The sequence below is a fragment of the Enhydra lutris genome, unplaced genomic scaffold, assembly GCF_002288905.1.
Source record: "Enhydra lutris kenyoni isolate GAN:26980312 unplaced genomic scaffold, ASM228890v2 scaffoldscaffold12, whole genome shotgun sequence".
Classification (NCBI taxonomy): domain Eukaryota; kingdom Metazoa; phylum Chordata; class Mammalia; order Carnivora; family Mustelidae; genus Enhydra; species Enhydra lutris.
Window position 1 is genome coordinate 39,303,356 of NW_019154096.1, and position 21,334 is coordinate 39,324,689.

The window sequence follows — 21,334 nt, forward strand, 5'->3', positions numbered from 1 at the left end:
TCTGAAACCTTACACTGTCCATCTCTCCCTCATTACTGGCATTAGTTCTGACCACTGATTGAAGTCCAATTTTTCTCCTATCTTGCAATTAATGCACAATCTATAGGGAGACATTTTGTGACCACACACATCCTGCTCTTCATTGAAATTTTCACCTACATTTAGCATCTATTGCTGCTTTTTGCCTGATTCAGTCTTCTGTAATGGGTACAAAATAGTAAGTTTCCAACCTTAGACCTCCCTCCATTTTTTTCTTTTATTGTGGTAGAAAACATATAACCCAAAATTTACCATCTTAACCATTTTTAAGTATATAGTTCAGTAGAGTTAACTATATGCATATTGTTATGAAACAGATCTCCAGAACTTTTTAATCTTACAAATCTGAAATTTAATTTAAACATTAAACAATTCCATTTATCCCACTCCCCCCAGCACCTGGTAACCACCACATTCTACTTCCTGTTTCTATGAATTTGACCATTTTAAATACCTCACATAAAAGGAATCATACGGTATTTATCTTTTTGTGACTGGCTTATTTTACTGCATAATAGCCTCAAGGTTCATCCATGTTGTTGCATGTGACAGGATTTCCTTTCTTTTCAAGGTTAAGTAATATGCCATTTTATGAATATACCACATATTGTTTATCCGCTCATCCACTGGTCAATTCCCCATTTTATTCAGATGTAATCAATATGCAGCATTGTATACGGTTAAGGTATATCACATAATGATAAGACTTATGCATATTGTGAAATGATTATCAAATCAGTTTAATTACTCTTCATCATTTCCTATAGATTCTCTTAACAAATTTCATATATACCATACAGCAGTGATAACCAGATAGACATCATGTTGTACATGACATCCATAGCACTTATTTATCTTATAACTGGAATTGTGCACCTTTCGACTATCTTCTTCCAATTCCCCCCTTCAATCCATCCCTCCCCTTCTGGTAACTACAAATCTGATCTCTTTTTCTATGATTTTTTGTTTTTTGTTTTTTGTTTTAGATTCCACATATCAGCGAGACCATAAAGTATTGTCTTTTGCTCTCTGATTTATTTCACTTAGCATGATGCCCTCAACATGTACTCATGTTGTCTCAAATAGCAGGATCTCCTTCTTTGTTATGGCTGAGTAACACTCCTGTGTGTGTATGTGTGTAGCTTCCTTTTTTTACATATGAATATTTAATTTTCCCAGTACCATTTATGCAAGAGACTGTCTTATCTCCATTGAGTATTTGTAGCTCTCATGTCAAATACTGTTGACTATATACACAAGTTTATTTCTGGGCTCTCAGTTCTGTTCCATTGTTCTATGTATCTGTTTTCATGCTAGTACCATAATGTTTTGATAACTATAGCTTTATAATACAGCTTGAAATATAAAGTGTGATGGTCTTTTGTATTGCCATGTAAATTTTTCTACTTCTGTAAAAAAATGCCATTAAAATGTCAATAGAGATTACATTGAATCTGTGATGACTTTGGCTAGTAAACACATTTTTAACAATTTTAATTCTTTCCATCCATGAACATGGGATAACTTTCCACTCATTTATGTCTTCTTTGATTTCTTTCATCAGTGTAAAGTCACAAATTTTAAACAGAGACACAATAAGAAATAGAAAATCCAAATAAAGAAGTTGAAAATTTGGGTCATAAAACCTTGCAAAAGACATCCAAATAACTTCTAAGGTTGTATGATTTCACTTACACCAAGTATTTCAGGAATAAATAATACCAATTCCACACAAAGTAGTCCAGAAAATAAAGGAACACAGAATACTTCTCAAAAACATTTGACAACATCAGAATTACCCTGCTATCAAAAACCCTACTACAAAAGTAGTAAAACACCAATATCCCTCGTGAACATAATTTTAAAAACGTCTTTCAATACCTGGTACCAGTTCAATTAAATATCCATACTCAAAACTCATTCCAGAAAGATCATAGATCTAAATCTGAGAAGTTAAATAAGCTTTTAGAGGAAAATATCTTCATCACCTTGAGAAAGTAAATATTTCTTAAACAAATACTAACCATAAAGGAAAACAATGAAAAACTGGACATCCTTAAAATTAAGAATTTCTCTTCATCAAAAGATACCATTTTTACCATGAAGTAAAAAGACAGTGGCACTTGGCACTTGGCTAGCTCAGTTGGAAGAGCATAGGAGCATAGGAGCATATGAGTTTTGATCTCTGAGTCATGAGTTCAAGCCTCACATGGGGTGTAGAGATTATATACATAGATATATACATACATAACTTTTAGGAAAATTTAAGTCAAAAAGTAAACCATAGAGTGGGAAAAGATACCTGCAATACATATATCCTATAGTAAACTCATTTTAAAAACAACAATAAAAAAAGACAAAAACAGAAAATTCAGATGAAATGGAAATAGCCTAATAAAAAAGATAACAACCTTGCTAGCATTCAGGAAGGCATACATTAAAATAGTGTGATATCACTTTAACTCAACAGTTGGGAAAAATTATTAAAATGGATAAAATTCACTATTGATGAGGATTTAGGGAAATAGGCTAAAGGGAAATTAAATTGAAATAGTATCAATCCCCTTTAAATGTGCACAAAATTTAACCAGAAATTCCTCCTCTATATATCTCTCATACAGAAATACTCACACATACAAATATTGATCAAAGATCGGGATGTCATTGTAGTACTGTTTGGAACAATAAAAATTGGGGAAAAAAACAAAATGTCCTTCAGTTTGGGTACAATTAATAAATTCTGACATTCATAAAATAAAAATCTAAGAGACTATCCTGATTTACCCTGATTTTTATCCTCTGCCCTTTCAAAGGCTTTCAAACTTGATAAAGCTCTGAGTCAAAACAGTTTGTGAGGTATAACACAATTAGTTATAAATAATAATCAAATAACCAAAACTGCAGGTCATATATTTATATCAGAAGTAAAGTTATTATTTTAATAATATCATTTTGTTAAGATGACTGTCTGACCAAAAAGGTTATGGTTTTGATGCCCTATAGAACATTAATCACTTTAACTTCTAATTCAGCAAACTTATTTCAAAATACCTTCCCTAATAGACAGTACATACCTTGTTCCTCAAAATGTTCTTTCAACCGGCACTACTCCTTGATTGTTTAATGAGTTGAATAAATTATCTGAGACAGAGTTTTTCTCTTTTTGTAAGTGTTTTCTGCTAAGACAATGTAGCTAAATGAAGTGACACTTGAACGCAGAGTGATTTTTCAAGAATATATGATTTTGACCTTTAGAATAAAAAGGGATTGTGTCTATGGTCAATCAGGAGCTTTCAAAATTTGATTTGAATAAATGAAGAACCTTGAAGTTTACTAGACCGTACTTTTTAAATAACCTTTAAAAAAAGGCAGGGCTCTGTTAACTTTCTTTCTTTCTGTTAACTAAAAAAAAACCTGCAAGATTTACTGACCCATTTTTTGTGCCTATACCAAGAAGGCTTCCTCTCTACTAATCTGTTTATATAATGCATTTATCATCATAATCACATCCCATGGTCTTCTCATGGTCTAGTTAGATTTTATACTTCAAAGTCTAGCAATCTCTCAAAGATATTCACTTATATGATTCTACTCAAACTTGGATAGGCTTGTCTCAGACAATCACGATTTAATCATGGACTAGCACAAGCCATTAGCACATTGGGCCAGTCTCCCTGTGTAATCTCTGACTCCACCCCTGCACTATGGAGCACCACAGAATGCGTCCCTTCACAATAGCTCTTGGCACATTGGCTCACTGGTGTAACATCTACAGTTCAGTTCTCTCCCCCAGGGCTGACAACCCCAGTTCCTTACTCCACTCCCTCCAATTCCTTTCTTGTTCCACATTGAAAATAAATGTGATGACACTTCATGTCTGAGAAATCCTTTCTTGTGGCTTCCACTGAGATAATTTGAGAAGCATAATAATTGAGAGTACATTTCTTTACCTGTGACTCTTTCATTCTCCCTCACTGGAAATGTTTAGGATTTTCTCCCTGTGTTTGGAACTTTCACAATAATGTTCCTTGATGTGGTGTCTCTTTTGCCTTTTGTTTTGCTGGTACTTGAGCTCACTCTCAAATCTAGAAACTCATGTCCTTCCATCTGGAAATTTTTCTTCAGTAAGTAACTTCTCAGTCACTGTATTTTTCCATAATTCCTATTATTAGTTACAGACAGGCTATCGTGGATTCATCTTCTAATCTAATCTTTTTTCTGTTTTGTCTCTTTATCCCATTTTCTGAAAAACAGATCTAACTTTATATTCAATTCTTTTTTATTTTATTATGTTAGTCACCTTAGAGTACATCATTAGTTTTTGATGTAATGCTCCATGATTCATTGCTTGCATATAACACCCAGTGCTCCATGAAATCCATGTCCTCCTTAATACCCGTCACCAGGCTCACCCATCGCCCCACCCCCTCCCTGCTAAAACTCTCCTGTTTGTTTCCCAGATCCACAGTCTCTCATGGTTCGTCTCCCCCTCTGATATCCCCCCTTCATTTTTCCCTTCCTTCTCCTAATGTCCTCCATGCTATTCTTTATGTTCCACATATAAGTGAAGTCATATGATAATTATCTTTCTCTGCTTGACTTATTTCACTTAGCATAATCCCCTCCAGTTCCATCCATGTCCATGAAAATGTTGGGTATTCGTCCTTTCTGAATACTGAGTAATAGTCCACTGTACATACGGACCACACCTTCTTTATGCATTCGTCTGTTGAAAGGCATCTTGGCTCTTTCCACAGTTTGGCTATTGTGGACATTGCTGCTATGAACACTGAGGTACATATGGCCCTTCTTTTCACTACATCTGTATCTTTGGGGTAAATACCCAATAGTACAATTGCTGGGTCATAGGGTAGTTCTATTTTTAACTTTTTCAGGAACCTCCACACTGTTTTTCAAAGTGGCTGCACCAACTTGCATTCCCACCAACAGTGTAAGAGGGTTCCCCTTTCTCCACAACCTCTCCAACATTTGTTGTTTCCTGCCTTGCCAATTTTGTATTCAATTCTGATATTTATTTCTGCTAAGTGTTGCTAAATTTCTCAGAGCTCTTTCTGCTTATTATTTTGACCATCTTGTTCACATTTCTTGTGCAGTATTATTTCTTAGTTCTCTAAGTATATTAATTACAGTATTTACTATTTGCTTTCTACTTGTATTATCTCTGGATTCATTTTTTCCCCCATTAGCTTATTTTACTCAACGGCTTTCTTTAGCTATCTGGTCACCTTTGGCTATTCATTCATGCATAACACTGAGATATTAAGAAGGCAATTAGGAGCTATGTATGTGGCTGTATGGCTTTTTGACTAGTAGTAAGTAATCCTTGTTGTATGAAAATTAAAAGAGACAGGGAGATACACACATTGTTCTTTGAGAATTCTCCAAAGTCTGTGGATCTTTTCTCTACCCAGTCAATTTCCCCAGGGAAAAGTCCTTTGATTTCCTGCCTGGGGAGTATAAACCTAGCTGCGAGCCTTGTTGAGAGCTGAATGGAAGAAAAAAGGCCAGTTGAGGGGAAGGAGGGAAGAAGACTCTTGACCTCATGTTAAGTGTAGACTTTTAACTACTTCCCCATTTTCAGCCTAGCAGCCCACTCCCATTCCAAACCAACTCCTCCACAATCGCCTATATAGAGCAAGCCTCCTATCATCTGCCAACGTGGGAGAAGAACACTTATCTTGCAGCTCAGGCTAATAGAAGAAACGTAGGTATCTAAAAAGTTCTAAGACAGACTCTACACAATTATACTGTTTCACTCAGCACCTTAAATCCCTAAACATTTCATAGTTCCAATGCAGAATTATGACAGTTTCTACTTGGTGGCTCTCCTACCCCAACCCTTTCCGACAGGTGGGTTTCTTCTCTGCTCTGCTAAAGGCATTGCCCACCTCCTTTCCTTCCAAAATGGTTAACCTTTTTCATCTGCTAATGTCTCCTCTCCTGTCAAGATGTATTGGCAGGTTTACATCTTTTCCTTCCTTCACTTCCTCTTCAGTAGGATGTCCAGAGGGGGCATACACTAAAGCCTGTACTGCATCTACCATGTTTCAGTGCAAGGATCACTCAGGTTCTTGTCTCCCAAATATATTTTAAGCAGAGCTTGCCCTGGTCATATTCAAAGATGAACTTTTTAACATAAACAAAAAGCATCAATTTTAATTCTTACTATGTTTTACCTTTAGCCTCTTTTACAAATCTGAGATCACTATAGCACCTTTCTGATATGACTATTATAGGATTACCATTTGTATTACAATTTACCTGCATACACATTTCCACAGTATATTGTAATCTCCTCGGAGAGACCATGCTTTCTCCACTTCCCTACTTCCAACCCAGAATACAGTGCCCAGGCCAGAACATGCACTAGATAAATGTCCACAGAACAATGAGTTTTGTTATCAACTGTCATTGTGTGGTCTATCTTATTAATCTTTTTACATGTTTCTCTAGCAATAAGAGTATTTTTCCCTAGGGATGCCTAGGTGCCTTCAGCTCAGGTCATGATCCCAGGGTCCTGGGATTGAGTCCCACATCAGGCTCCCTGCTGCTTCTCTCTATGCCTCTGCCTGCCATTCTGCCTGCTTGTGCTCTCTCTCTCTCTCTCTGACAAATAAATAAAATCTTAAAAAAAAAAAAAGAACACTTTTCCCAGTTTTAGACAAATGCAAGGTGTTGGGCAACATGGAAAGCTTTTTTGTTAGGGTGGTGGGAAATTGCCCTTCCTTCATGGATTCTAGATTAGTTGATGCAAATGGTATTGTTTCAAAACCATGAAAATCCCTTGGTCAGAAGAAGAGCCCAAATGAGAATCAAAGAAGGAAAGTAAAAGGTTAAAACCAGAGAAGTAATACTAGGTATCAATTCAAGGACTGAAATATGAAGTAGACAGCTAGAAGGGCAGGAGTAAGTCATAGAAGGCATATAAGACCATAAATTAATGAGGCCCATGAAAAATGAAGACATCAGAGACCCATTTTTATGTGTGCTCATATGGGGCTTAGGGGTAGACATGAATGTTTAAAAGTACCAGGATGGACAGAACACCTCCTTGTCTCACCCTTCTCCTTCCCAGATTCCCTAGCCTTGGGATAAGGTAAGGTGTCCCTTTTTTCCCGTCTGAAATCCTGTCCCTAAGAAAATCTAAGCCTCAAGTTCCTACGAACTCCTTTGGTGTCTAGCCTTTCTCCTTGGCTCGGGCCCTGAAGATGCCTTGAAGGAGACTATTTGTAGAGCATGTTCTGAAAGTCCTGATACGTAACAATATCCATGGGCCCATGGGAATGGTCAGGAATAATAAAAGACAGGAAGAATGTGAACAAATGAAGGTATGATAGTAGAGAAGTAGTCACCTGTATTACTTAAGTGATTCAGGGAGAATCCAGAATATGGTTTCTTGAAAGTTTACATAACAGAGATTTCATGGGAGTTGAGCAAGTCTAGGTTGCCTGTGGGATTTTCCCAATGGTAAGCAATGCCATATTAGCTGAGCCCTAGTAGCAGCCCCTGGTGTATTTATATCCCATAAAACCTTGTTGTGGATGGAGACTCCTCGACCAATGGCCAGAGTCAGGATGGTTCTCAATAGAGAAGAACCAGGAGGGAAGGACATAATTACTATAAAAGATACATGGACTGATTTCGTAGCCTGTTGTACATCAATTCAGCATCTGGGAGCTATGCAGCCTGTCACTGTACTCACATGAGACACAGAATCAAAAGTATTTTCCAGTAACTCCTCTAAATACCCCAGCTGGCACCCTGACAGGTGGGCATGCACTGAGAGGCCTTAAAAACAAGATGCAAATGTCACCCTTTCTCAGATACATGGGTGGGAAGGTAAGCAAGAAATATCTCTTTCTCAAATAACTAAAGGTGAACTAGCATAAAGAACCCAGCGGTGAGTTTTGGCAAGGACATTTACCATAATGAGAACTGTGTTCTCTTCCAGGATTCTCAGGAACTAACAGAGAGTAGCATAAACCCTGGACTAGCTAGCTCAGGTCCTACATGGTTTTGTTAATTCAAATTTTATTGGACCTCAAGCAACAAGATGACCTAAAATTTCAGGTTACTGTGGCTAAGTTTTAAGGAGCCTAAAACATGAAGAAGGCTGAGGATCTTCACAAAGACTTTGCCAAGAGGACATCTAAGCGACTAGTTAACTAGTTGAACTAGTAACTGAATCTCCTGAGTATTCTACCACTTTCAGAATCAAAAAGGGATGACTTCTGACATCAGCAAGCACTGCTAAGTTCAAGCACCTATCTCATTTCGCAATGGGATTCCAGGGGAGGCTTTAGGGACATCAAATGTTCCAAGCAAGAGATTTCCTGGTGTTTGGTGGTTTGGGTCATCCTAATCTTAGGGTGGCCAGGAAGAAGAACATTTACCCTATCAGGATTAGGAAAGCTTCTTCTTGATACAGGGCTGCTCCAGACTACTCTAGTTAGAAGCTGGTTTAACCTGTCTTGTTCTTAGTGAAACTCAGTTCTTACAAGATCATTTCATCCTCTCCTAGGGGCTCACAAATGATCTGTTTGGTAATACAAATTTGCCATAAATCAAAACTGCTAATCTGTCATTTCTTGAAGGACAACGTATTGTAGAAACTACAGATTAGTAGTACCTCTTCTATTCTCTCTCTTCCATCATGAAAAGCAGCTCTGCAATAATGTTTAACTCAACAAACATTATTAAATATCTACAATATACAAAGCACCGAGTGTGCTTAAGCAAAGAGGAAGAAAGACTCAACCTTTACCCTCCAGAAGTCTGTCCTTCAATAGGGAAGTATAAAAATAACTAGAATGTGAGACAATAAAACAAGCACTCTAATAAGGATATTTTAAAAAGCCTTAAGGAAGCCCAGAAGAGAAAATACAAATTCCAGCTGGAATTCTGCAAAAACTATAAATGTTTCTAATAAGTGATTTAGGGACTGGCTAAAGATTTTAATTCATTCAAAGTAACTTGGTTCTTGCTCTGTCTGTCTCTCTTATTGTGGACTTTAATTCCATCTATACAGTTTGCAAAGCAATTTTGCAAAGCACACTCTTTCCTTGAGAAAAGAGACCATTCACTAGGTGACAATAAAAGAACAAAGCTATAAATGGCCATATGTATTTAGAATCTAAAACATTTTACCAATAAAATATGACAACTGCTACTTTCATAATAATTTATTTTAAGGAACCAGTCAGTTTGGTCACTTGCACAGTAATTGCAAAGGTCTTAAGTAAATGAGTGCCTCCACTATTTTGTGTGTGTGCTGTTTTTGTACTTTTCACGAAACCTAAAACAAAGGAATGATGTGTTTGGGACATAAAATAGGAAAGAAACTGATTCAAAATTACATTTAAAAAATCTCCAGTAAAAATCTATAATTTGATCAGATTCTTAAATAGAAGTTCAGAAAATAATTGATGAACTGTTAGTGCACTGTTATCTCAAAAAGGAAAAAGCAGTAAGCAGATTTTTTAAAAAATCAAGTTACATAAAATGAAATAAATAGTCCTGAAAAGTAATCACAGAAATGGAAGGAAAAAGAAGGCTCAAAATATCATTTCATAAAAACTAAATTACCTTCTTGGCTGCAATAACACCAAAGGCAGGTTACAGTATAACTAACGTACTGCTCGTAATAGGATTAACATTTTCTGGAAAATAATGGTGGCAACAGAGAATAAAAGCAACACAAAATTCAGACCCATTAGCTCAAGGATCCCAATCCTGAGAATTTATCCTAAAGAAAGAATCTAGCACAAGTATAAAATCCATAAATATTAACATGTTGTCAATAGTAATGTCTATAATGGAAGGAAAAAAAAAAAAAACTGGAGACCACAAATGTGCTCGGGTAAGTAGTATCACAATGAAGAAGCAAGCTGCTTCTGGGTCTTTCAGATGTAGACAGGACCAGAAGGACTTTTGGAGTCAGAGCTGCAAGACCAGAGAAGCAGCCCAGCAAGGACGACCCTCTGCAGAGCTCTGGCTTAGCCTTCTGAGTGGGGAGCAACACTGAGAACAAGGAGGGCAGGAGAGAAGAGGGAGCAGCAGCTGAGCTGAACTTAAAAAGAGTGAGGAAAGGTATAAAAAAAATGTTGAAAAATGACAGTAAGCTACCAGTGTTGGAGACAAGACAATGACAGTATGGGTCACCTGGAGACAGTGGCATCTCATTAGAACACTGTTAGTAGTATACACCGAAAGCCACCTTCTCTGTGCTTTTGTGCTTGTTTGTATTTCCCAGATTCTCTGCAATAAATATATAATATTTATTACTGTATAAAAATTATTTATTATATGCTATATATGTAACTTATTATTATTTACATAACTGGAAAAAATGTTATTTGGAAAGAGTAAAATAAAACACAAGACTCTAGTCGCCGCTACTCTTAAGTGTGACAGCTTGTTAGACTACACAATCTTGAGTTCGTGCACAGACCCAGTGAATCAAAACCTGCAGGTTAACAAATTAACAGGTGGTTCCCACATACATAGTCTGAGAACCACTGTTCTGTTCCTCCTGCTCCTCACACCCCCCAAAGTATGCGAGGCACGAGAATTTACCAGACTCTTTTGCGGCCTTCCTGTATGAAGACATGTTGTCCCCATGCCCGGATGAGGTGGGTAAAATGCTTCTGCAGGTACTGAGCCTTGTGCCCCGAGAGTCAGGCAGAAGGTCTGAATGGCATCCTGGGGCCAGCACACAATTGTTGTTCACCTGGTCAAACACACAATGCAAAGGAATTTCTATTAGACAGCTGGAGTTTCCACAGGTTTCACAGATTACTACCGACATTTGGTCAGTCACTGTATCTCAGTGACCTAACTCTCTTAACACCACACTTCAGCTAAACTAGATGTTGGGGATTCAACACTGAATGGGTAAGAACTAACTACAGAGGCTGTCTTCAAGTAGTTCATGTTCAATCTATCAAAAATCCTCAGATAGAATAAGCATTTTTTTTCTTTTCTAACCTTTGCCATAATAGGCCTGTAAAATTATGTTATGTTGTTTCCACTGGTTAAACCTAGAATATTTTTTGTCTGGCAACCTCTCCATTAGCTACTTGCAAATGATATTGGGTTACTATAATTGGAATCTAAAAGTTAATGTTTTGAAACATACATATTTTAAAATTTCAAGATACAGGATGTTAAAGATTATTTAAAACATGGACGGAAGGCAAAAAGGTAGGGGTAAGTGACATGTCCTTTTAATGTTATATGAGGATGATATTTAACAGGCCCTCCCAAAGATTATTCAGTTATGACTATTCAGTTATGAACTGTACCTTCAACTCATTGTTTAAATCCTAGACTTAGTAAAATTCCATATTCACCTACAAATCTTTAACCAGTAGGGATAGAAATAATTTCTGATAGGAAATATAACATTAAAGATTATCATGTATTGCTCTGTCAGACAATAAGCCAGACTTTCTAAATCTAAGCTAGTGCTGTTATTCTAACACTCATTCAAAATACCTATAAAAATCTGGATCCTCAAATGTTCTCTGAACCACCTTTGCCATCTTCCCTGTTCCTTTATTAATAATAAATTGAATAAAGTCTCTAACATGGTTTCATCTCAAATTTTAATGATCACACTTTCAATTTTTTTTAAATCCTACTTTGTTGAAGGGGAAAAAAGATCTTTTTTGAAAAGACAGCGGTGGCTTCACGACTGGTACTGTGGTCATGGACTTCAGTGGTGAGCTTCCTGGTAACTAAAAAATACAAAGAATAATGCCCAACTTTCTGCCTCCCATATACATGAACCAAAAAATATTTAAAATGATACAATCTTAATTAAAGACAAAGAAAATGAATTTTCTTTAAAACTTTTTTTAGATAATTTCAAGATATTCAGCGGGGGGTGGGAGGTTGGGGGAACCAGGTGGTGGGTATTAGAGAGGGCACGGATTGCATGGAGCACTGGATGTGGTGCAAAAACAAGGAATATTGTTATGCTGAAAATTTAAAAAAATTGCAAAAAAAAAAAAGAAAAAGAAAAACATAAAATAAAAAAAGAAAAGGAAAAAAAATAAAATAAATATGCTACATGCTGCATTCCACCAATAAACATATGAATGGTCCTATACTCCCACCTGTCCTCTTTACATAAATACACCCCCACACACAGGAAAGATCTCTCTAGCACACTGATGAGTAGACTGAAATTCATATTAACCCAAAACAACAGTCACCAGTTTCACATCTTTCACAGAAGTCAGTAGTGCTCCCAGAGCAAACAAATTTGATCAGAAACACATGCCCATTTCTGGCATTTATTACGGCAGTGAGTTTGACATAGGCCTATAGAAACAGAACAATCAAACTGGATAAATTTATCTTATTCTACATTTTATCTAGTATATCTTAGGACAGATAGACAAAAGAATATCTTAATTAAGCTGATTAACACTTAATTCAGTTTTTGAGTTGTAGCCACTACAGTAAGTCAGCAATAGTTTAAGATTATACAATTAAAAAAAATTATACAATTCAACAAGTCTGTATTAAAACCTAGATGGTCTATGAAGTCTACAAAAGTAAATTATATAATAAAAACAGAATCTTCATTTATTAAAATGCAAAAGAAAATTTTAAGGAAATATAGTGAAAACTTTTACCATATTACCACTTCCTCCAATGCTTGACTAAGTAAGCCCCCAGCAATTCTTCCCCTATAATTTCCTTTTTCACAATGATTTCTGGACTCATCTTCCCAAGTTGAGCCATAAAATAAAATTAAATTAAATTTTAAAAAAAAGACCTTGAAGTCAGAACTTTTTCATTTTTGTATGTTCAGTGACTAGCACATTCTAGACACTCAAGAAATGTTTGATGGATTAACTGATTAGCTAATTCCATGAAAAATGTGTATGCATCACCAGGCAATTTCCATAACTACATCAAGAACTCTGGGAAGTTACAGAGGTCAGATCCCTAAATTAAAACTTTCCCTCCAATCTCTAAAGAAGGTTGCTACAGTGTAGAAAATCAAGGAATTAATCCTGAGAAGGGGAAAATATTTTTTGAAAAATAGTACTTGTTTTGGGATACAGCACTGAGGATAGACAAAGTTCCAATATGCCACAAAGTGGCCCCACACAATCACAAGAGGAAGAAAACACAAGTGTTTGGTTTGCTCAAGAAACAACAGCAGGACATTTTTCTTCAGGAGTTAGAGTGCCAAAGAAGAGTCAATGAACACTGCACATATTCTCAAAGGCCCAGTTAAGGTGCTATTTTCAGTCTGCCTCAAATGCTCTCAGAATTAAAGCAGATGCCAGCAAAGACCATTCCTGCATATTGGACTTTATGTTACATGCAAGATGCCAAAATATAATTTGAAATGACATAGTTAGCACCTTGTCCTGGTAATTCCAACCTTTGGGGCTGAGCATTTTTAATTCTTTTGAAAGTTCTACCATGACCCATTCTCTCTGAGACCTGTGTTGGCCTAGGGAGAAGAGAGTGAAAGGAACCCAAATGCCCAGTACTGAGTATCCGACTGCCCTACCTAAAGTTACCTCAGGAATAAGAGTTCCTTTCTGTGGAATCTGTATTTCCTATGACCAAATTCTCACGGCATGCTTCTTTAGCATGTTTTATACCACTTACGAAGATAACCAATATTCACATAGAAAGTTACCTTTGGAAATGTCACTTTTGATCAGTGGCTTCTTGGTCACTCTCTGCAATAAGTGTGTGTGAGGCTTGGTGGATATGGAGCAGGGAGGGATGACATGCTTAAGTGCTCTTCTAGGAGCCACGGGCAGTGCTGGCCAACACAGTCAGACAAGAAAAAGAAAGTACTGAGACAGGGAAGGAAAAACTGAAAATGTCTTATTCACAAGATGAAGATTTTCAAACATGATATATCTTAATAAAGCAGATTTTTAAAAGGCCATAAAAGATAAGTAGTCTACTTCAACAAAAGTAAAATAAAACACATTGAGGTGATTATGTAAGAACAATTTTAAAAATCAAGTTACTAATGGAAGTTTAAACATTAAGAAAATAGTTGCTATCCACCAATGAGAATGAGAAAGAACTGTCACCCCTCATGGGTCCTTACCATCTTGTTTGTATTTTTTTTCTTTTTTTTTAAAGATTTTTTTTTAATTTTATTTTTTATAAACATATATTTTTATCCCCAGGGGTACAGGTCTGTGAATTGCCAGGTTTACACATTTCACAGCACTCACCATAGCACATACCCTCCCCAATGTCCATAACCCCACCCCCCCTCTCCCAACCCCCCTCCCCCCATCAACCCTCAGTTTGTTTTGTGAGATTAAGAGTCACTTATGGTTTGTCTCCCTCCCAATCCTATCTTGTTTCATTTACTCTTCTCCTACCCCCTTAACCCCATATGTTGCATCTCCTCTCCCTCATATCAGGGAGATCATATGATAGTTGCCTTTCTCTGATTGACTTATTTCGCTAAGCATGATACCCTCTAGTTCCATCCACGTCATCACAAATGGCAAGATTTCATTTCTTTTGATGGCTGCATAGTATTCCATTGTGTTTATATACCACATCTTCTTTATCCATTCGTCTGTTGATGGACATCTAGGTTCTTTCCATAGTTTGGCTATTGTAGACATTGTTGCTATAAACATTCGGGTGCACATGCCCCTTCGGATCACTACGTTTGTATCTTTAGGGTAAATACCCAGCAGTGCAATTGCTGGGTCATAGGGTAGTTCTATTTTCAACATTTTGAGGAACCTCCATGCTGTTTTCCAGAGTGGTTGCACCAGCTTGCATTCCAACCAACAGTATAGGAGGATTCCACTTTCTCCGCATCCTCACCAGCATCTGTCATTTCCTGACTTGTTAATTTTAGCCATTCTGACTGATGTGAGGTGATACCTCATGGTGGTTTTGATTTGTATTTCCCTGATGCCGAGTGATGTGGAGCACTTTTTCATGTGTCTGTTGGCCATCTGGATGTTGTCTTTGCAGAAATGTCCGTTCATGTCCTCTGCCCATTACTTGATTGCATTATTTGTTCTTTGTGTGTTGAGTTTGCTAAGTTCTTTCTAGATTTTGGACACTAGCCCTTTATCTGATATGTCGTTTGCAAATATCTTCTCCCATTCTGTCAGTTGTCATTTGGTTTTGTTGACTGTTTCCTTTGCCGTGCAAAAGCTTTTGATCTTGATAAAATCCCAATAGTTCATTTTTGCCCTTGCTTCCCTTGCCTTTGGTGATGTTCCGAGGAAGATGTTGCTGCGGCTGAGGTCGAAGAGGTTGCTGCCTGTGTTCTCCTCAAGGATTTGGATGGATTCCTTTCTCACATTGAGGTCCTTCATCCATTTTGAGTCTATTTTCGTGAGTGGTGTAAGGAAATGATCCAATTTCATTTTTCTGCATGTGGCTGTCCAATTTTCCCAACACCATTTATTGAAGAGGCTGTCTTTTTTCCATTGGACATTCTTTCCTGCTTTGTCGAAGATTAGTTGACCATAGAGTTGAGGGTCTATTTCTGGGCTCTCTATTCTGTTCCATTGATCTATGTGTCTGTTTTTGTGCCAGTACCATGCTGTCTTGATGATGACAGCTTTGTAATAGAGCTTGAAGTCCGGAATCGTGATGCCACCAACTTTGGCTTTCTTTTTCAATACTCATTTGGCTATTCGAGGTCTTTTCTGGTTCCATATAAATTTTAGGATTATTTATTCCATTTCTTTGAAAAAAATGGATGGTACTTTGATAGGAATTGCATTAAATGTGTAGATTGCTTTAGGTAGCATAGACATTTTCACAATATTTATTCTTCCAATCCAGGAGCATGGAACATTTTTCCATTTCTTTGTGTCTTCCTCAATTTCTTTCATGAGTACTTTATAGTTTTCTGTGTATAGATTCTTAGCCTCTTTGGTTAGGTTTATTCCTAGGTATCTTATAGTTTTGGGTGCAATTGTAAATGGGATGGACTCCTTAATTTCTCTTTCTTCTGTCTTGTTGTTGGTGTAGAGAAATGCAACTGATTTATGGGCATTGATTTTATATCCTGACACTTTACTGAATTCCTGTACAAGTTCTAGCAGTTTTGGAGTGGAGTCTTTTGGGTTTTCCACGTATAGTATCATATCATCTGCGAAGAGTGATAGTTTGACTTCTTCTTTGCCAATTTGGATGCCTTTAATTTCCTTTTGTTGTCTGATTGCTGGGGCTAGGACTTCTAGTACTGTGTTGAATAGCAGTGGTGATAACGGATTCCTGACCTTAGCGGAAAAGCTTTCAGTTTTTCTCCATTGAGAATGATATTTGCGGTGGGTTTTACATAGATGGCTTTGATAATATTGAGGTATGTGCCCTCTATCCCTACACTTTGAAGAGTTTTGATCAGGAAGGGATGCTGTACTTTGTCAAATGCTTTTTCAGCATCTATGGAGAGTATCATATGGTTCTTGTTCTTTCTTTTATTAATGTGTTGTATCACATTGATTGAATTGCGGATGTTGAACCAACCTTGCAGCCCTGGAATAAATCCCACTTGGTCGTGGTGAATAATCCTTTTAATGTACTGTTGAATCCTATTGGCTAGTATTTTGGTGAGAATTTTTGCATCTGTGTTCATCAAGGATATTGGTCTGTAGTTCTCTTTTTTGATGGGATCCTTGTCTGGTTTTGGGATCAAGGTGATGCTGGCCTCATAAAATGAGTTTGGAAGTTTTCCTTCCATTTCTATTTTTTGGAACAGTTTCAGGAGAATAGGAATTAGTTCTTCTTTAAATGTTTGGTAGAATTCCCCCGGGAAGCCGTCTGGCCCTGGGCTTTTGTTTGTTTGGAGAGTTTTGATGACTGTTTCAATCTCCTTACTGGTTATGGGTGTGTTCAGGCTTTCTATTTCTTCCTGGTTCGGTTGTGGTAGTTTATATGTCTCTAGGAATGCATCCACTTCTTCCAGATTGTCAAATTTGTTGGCATAGAGTTGCTCATAGTATGTTCTTATAATTGTCTGTATTTCTTTGGTGTTGGTTGTGATCTCTCCTCTTTCATTCATGATTTTATTTATTTGGGTCCTCTCTCTTTTCTTTTTGATAAGTCTGGCCAGGGGTTTATCAATCTTATCAATTCTTTCAAAGAACCAGCTCCTAGTTTCGTTGATTTGTTCTATTGTTTTTTTCGTTTCTATTTCATTGATTTCTGCTCTGATCTTTATGATTTCTCTTCTCCTGCTGGGTTTAGGGTTTCTTTCTTGTTTTTTCTCCAGCTTCTTTAGGTGTAGGGTTAGGTTGTGTACCTGAGACCTTTCTTGTTTCTTGAGAAAGGCTTGTACCGCTATATATTTTCCTCTCAGGACTGCCTTTGTTGTGTCCCACAGATTTTGAACCTTTGTGTTTTCATTTTTTGTTTCCATGATTTTTTTCAATTCTACTTTAATTTCCTGGTTGACCCATTCATTCTTTAGAAGGATGCTGTTTAGTCTCCATGTATTTGGGTTCTTTCCAAATTTCCTCTTGTGATTGAGTTCTAGCTTCAGAGCATTGTGGTCTGAAAATATGCAGGGAATGATTCCAATCTTTTGATAATGGTTGAGACCTGATTTAGGACCGAGGATGTGATCTATTCTGGAGAATGTTCCATGTGCACTAGAGAAGAATGTGTATTCTGTTGCTTTGGGATGAAATGTTCTGAATATATCTGTGATGTCCATCTGGTCCAGTGTGTCATTTAAGGCCTTGATTTCCTTGTTGATCTTTTGCTTGGATGATCTGTCCATTTCAGTGAGGGGAGTGTTAAAGTCCCCTACTATTATTGTATTATTGTCGATGTGTTTCTTTGATTTTGTTATTAATTGGTTTATATAGTTGGCTGCTCCCACGTTAGGGGCATAGATATTTAAAATTGTTAGATCTTCTTGTTGGACAGATCCTTTGAGTATGATATAGTGTCCTTCCTCATCTCTTATTATAGTCTTTGGCTTAAAATCTAATTGATCTGATATAAGGATTGCCACTCCCGCTTTCTTCTGATGTCCATTAGCATGGTAAATTCTTTTCCACCCCCTCACTTTAAATCTGGAGGTGTCTTCGGGTTTAAAATGAGTTTCTCGTAGGCAACATATAGATGGGTTTTGTTTTTTTATCCATTCTGATACCCTGTGTCTTTTGATTGGGGCATTTAGCCCATTCACATTCAGGGTAAGTATTGAGAGATATGAATTTAGTGCCATTGTATTGCCTGTAAGGTGACTGTTATTGTATATTGTCTCTGTTCCTTTCTGATCTACTACTTTTAGGGTCTCTCTTTGCTTAGAGGACCCCTTTCAATATTTCCTGTAGAGCTGGTTTGGTGTTTGCAAATTCTTTCAGTTTTTGTTTGTCCTGGAAGCTTTTAATCTCTCCTTCTATTTTCAATGATAGCCTAGCTGGATATAGTATTCTTGGCTGCATGTTTTTCTCGTTTAGTGCTCTGAATATATCATGCCAGCTCTTTCTGGCCTGCCAGGTCTCTGTGGATAAGTCTGCTGCCAATCTAATATTTTTACCATTGTATGTTACAGACTTCTTTTCCAGGGCTGCTTTCAGGATTTTCTCTTTGTCACTAAGACTTGTAAATTTCACTATTAGGTGACGGGGTGTGGACCTATTCTTATTGAATTTGAGGGGGGGGTTCTCTGAACCTCCTGGATTTTGATGCTTGTTCCCTTTGCCATATTGGGGAAATTCTCTCCAATAATTCTCTCCAATATACCTTCTGCTCCCCTCTCTCTTCTTCTTCTGGAATCCCAATTATTCTAATGTTGTTTTGTCTTATGGTGTCACTTATATCTCGAATTCTCCCCTCGTGGTCCAGTAGCTGTTTGTCCCTCTTTTGCTCAGCTTCTGTATTCTCTGTCATTTGGTCTTCTATATCGCTAATTCTTTCTTCTGCCTCATTTATCCTAGCAGTGAGAGCCTCCATTTTTGATTGCACCTCATTAATAGCTTTTTTGATTTCAACTTGGTTAGATTTTATTTCTTTTATTTCTCCAGAAAGGGCTTTTATATCTCCAGAGAGGGTTTCTCTAATATCTTCCAGGCCTTTTCTGAGCCCGGCTAGAACCTTGAGAATCGCCATTCTGAACTCTAGATCTGACATATCACCAATGTCTGTATTGATTAGGTCCCTAGCCTTTGGTACTGCCTCTTGTTCTTTTTTTTGTGGTGAAATTTTCCGCCTTGTCATTTTGTCCAGAGAAGAGTATATGAAGGAGCAAGTAAAATACTAAAAGTGTGGCAACAACCCCAGGAAAATATGCGTTAACCAAATCAGAAGAGATCCCAAATCGTGAGGGGGGGAGAAAGGGGATAAAAAGAGGTTCAGATAGGAAAAAAAAAAAAAAGAAAGAATTTTTAAAAAGAAAATAAATAAAGAAAAAATATAAAAAGGAAAATATATATATATATATTAGATAAACTAGTTAAAAAACGTTAAAAAAGAAAAGGGTAAAAGTTAAAAAAATTTAGCAGAAGAAGAGAAAAAAAACTGAAAAAGAAAAAAAAATTAAATTAACTGCAAGGCTAAAGAATCATGGGGAGAAAGCCATGAGTTCTGTGCTTTGCTTTCTCCTCCTCTGGAATTCCGCTGCTCTCCTTGGTATTGAAACTGCACTCCTTGGTAGGTGAACTTCGTCCTGGCTGGGTTTCTTGTTGATCTTCTGGGGGAGGGGCCTGTTGTAGTGATTCTCAAGTGTCTTTGCCCCAGGCGGAGTTGCACCGCCCTTACCCAGGGCCGGGCTGAGTAATCCGATCGGGTTTGCTTTCGGGAGCTTTTGTTCCCGGAGAGATTTCCATAGAGTTCTGGAGGACGTGAATGAAGATGGCGGCCTCCCAGTCTCCGGCCCGCAGGAGCCGAGAGCCCGGGGCCCCACTCCTCAGTGCGCCCTCAGAGAACAGCGCCCAATTACTCCCGTCGCCCTGGCCTCCGGCCGCGCTCCAAGCTGACAGAGCCTGTGACCGGTTCAAAGTAACTCCGAGCTTAGAGCTCACTCCTCGGCTCTGTCTCTGTAGCCGGCTTCCCCGTTCTAATACCTGTAAGCTCTGCGACACTCAGACACCCCTGACCCTTCTGTGACCCTGCGGGACCTGAGGCCACACTGACCCCGCGTGGGCTTCACCCCGGTTAAGCCTCTGGAGCGATGTCCCTCAGTGGAACAGACTTTCAAAAGTCCTGATTTTGTGCTCCGTTGCTCTGCCGCTTGCTGGGAGCCGGCCCCTCCCCCCGCAGTCTATCTTCCCGTCGCTTTGGATTCACTTCTCCGCCAGTCCTACCTTTCAGAAAGTGGTTGATTTTCTGTTTCTAGAATTGCTGTTCTTCTTCTCTTCGATCTCCCGTTGGATTTGTAGGTGTTTGCAATCTTTAGATAAGCTATCTAGCTGATCTCCTGCTACCTGAAGTAGTCTCAGCCTGCTACTTCTCTGCCATCTTGACTCCTCCCCTTGTTTGTATTTTTAAAAGCACTAGAATCTGTGTCAACAGTGCTCAGAGCCACTTGCAACCCAGGAACTGACATACTTACCATGAGCCACACTCTTAGCAGATACTTTTTCAATTATTAGAATGGCATTAGTAAAAATAACTGCTTACTAAAAACACCATTTTAAAATGATTTCATTACCTAGATGGTTCTGCTATTTAGGTATCAAGATAAACAATCTTCTACTGTTGGTTTCATTCATGACATAAATTGCTTTGGCAAATTCCCTGAAACCTCCTCAACATCAGGTCCATTGGTCTGCTTTTCCTTTTTATCTTCCCTCTTGCCTGCCTCTCTCTTTGAGACATATGCCCGTAATTACAAGAGAGTGTCCCTTCTGAAATATATAGTTCCTGTACCTTTAATCAATAGACCTTGGCTCATATAACCCAAGAAACTATTTACTTATAGGGTACGGTCACAAACCATACACATTTTATGCATGTGTAGATAAAAGTTGACATAGCAGGCCCGAGGCTGCTACACTTAGAAAAACCTACTTGCAAGGGGGGCCCCTGGCTGTCATCTGGGAACTTGCCAGGCAAAACTTTCCCTTAATGAGAAAAGAGGCTCACTGTGCCTACACTGTATAAATGATGTGCTCTATGTTGAACACCTGATTTCTTTATGGACATCAGGAATTTTAGTGACCACCATCAGTCACACGAGTACTATGTGCCTCCATGACTGACCCCTAAGAAAGGCCCTCATTCCTAGCCTCAGGTGAGCTTCCTTGGTATAAAACATTTCATACAAGTTGTCACAACTTGTTGGGGG

At 37.9% G+C, this 21,334-nt stretch overlaps 1 protein-coding gene across 1 annotated transcript in view; it reads right to left on the bottom strand.

Annotated features, from left to right (window-relative positions):
- LOC111145139 (protein tyrosine phosphatase, non-receptor type 20) overlaps nucleotides 1-20,755 on the bottom strand; it is a 98,736-nt gene extending 77,981 nt beyond the window's left edge. Inside the window, 2 exon segments of the mRNA XM_022499826.1 lie at nucleotides 10,636-10,789; nucleotides 20,699-20,755. Coding sequence (XP_022355534.1) covers nucleotides 10,636-10,789; nucleotides 20,699-20,755 — 211 coding nt within the window.
- Between the last annotated feature and the right edge of the window lie 579 nt (nucleotides 20,756-21,334).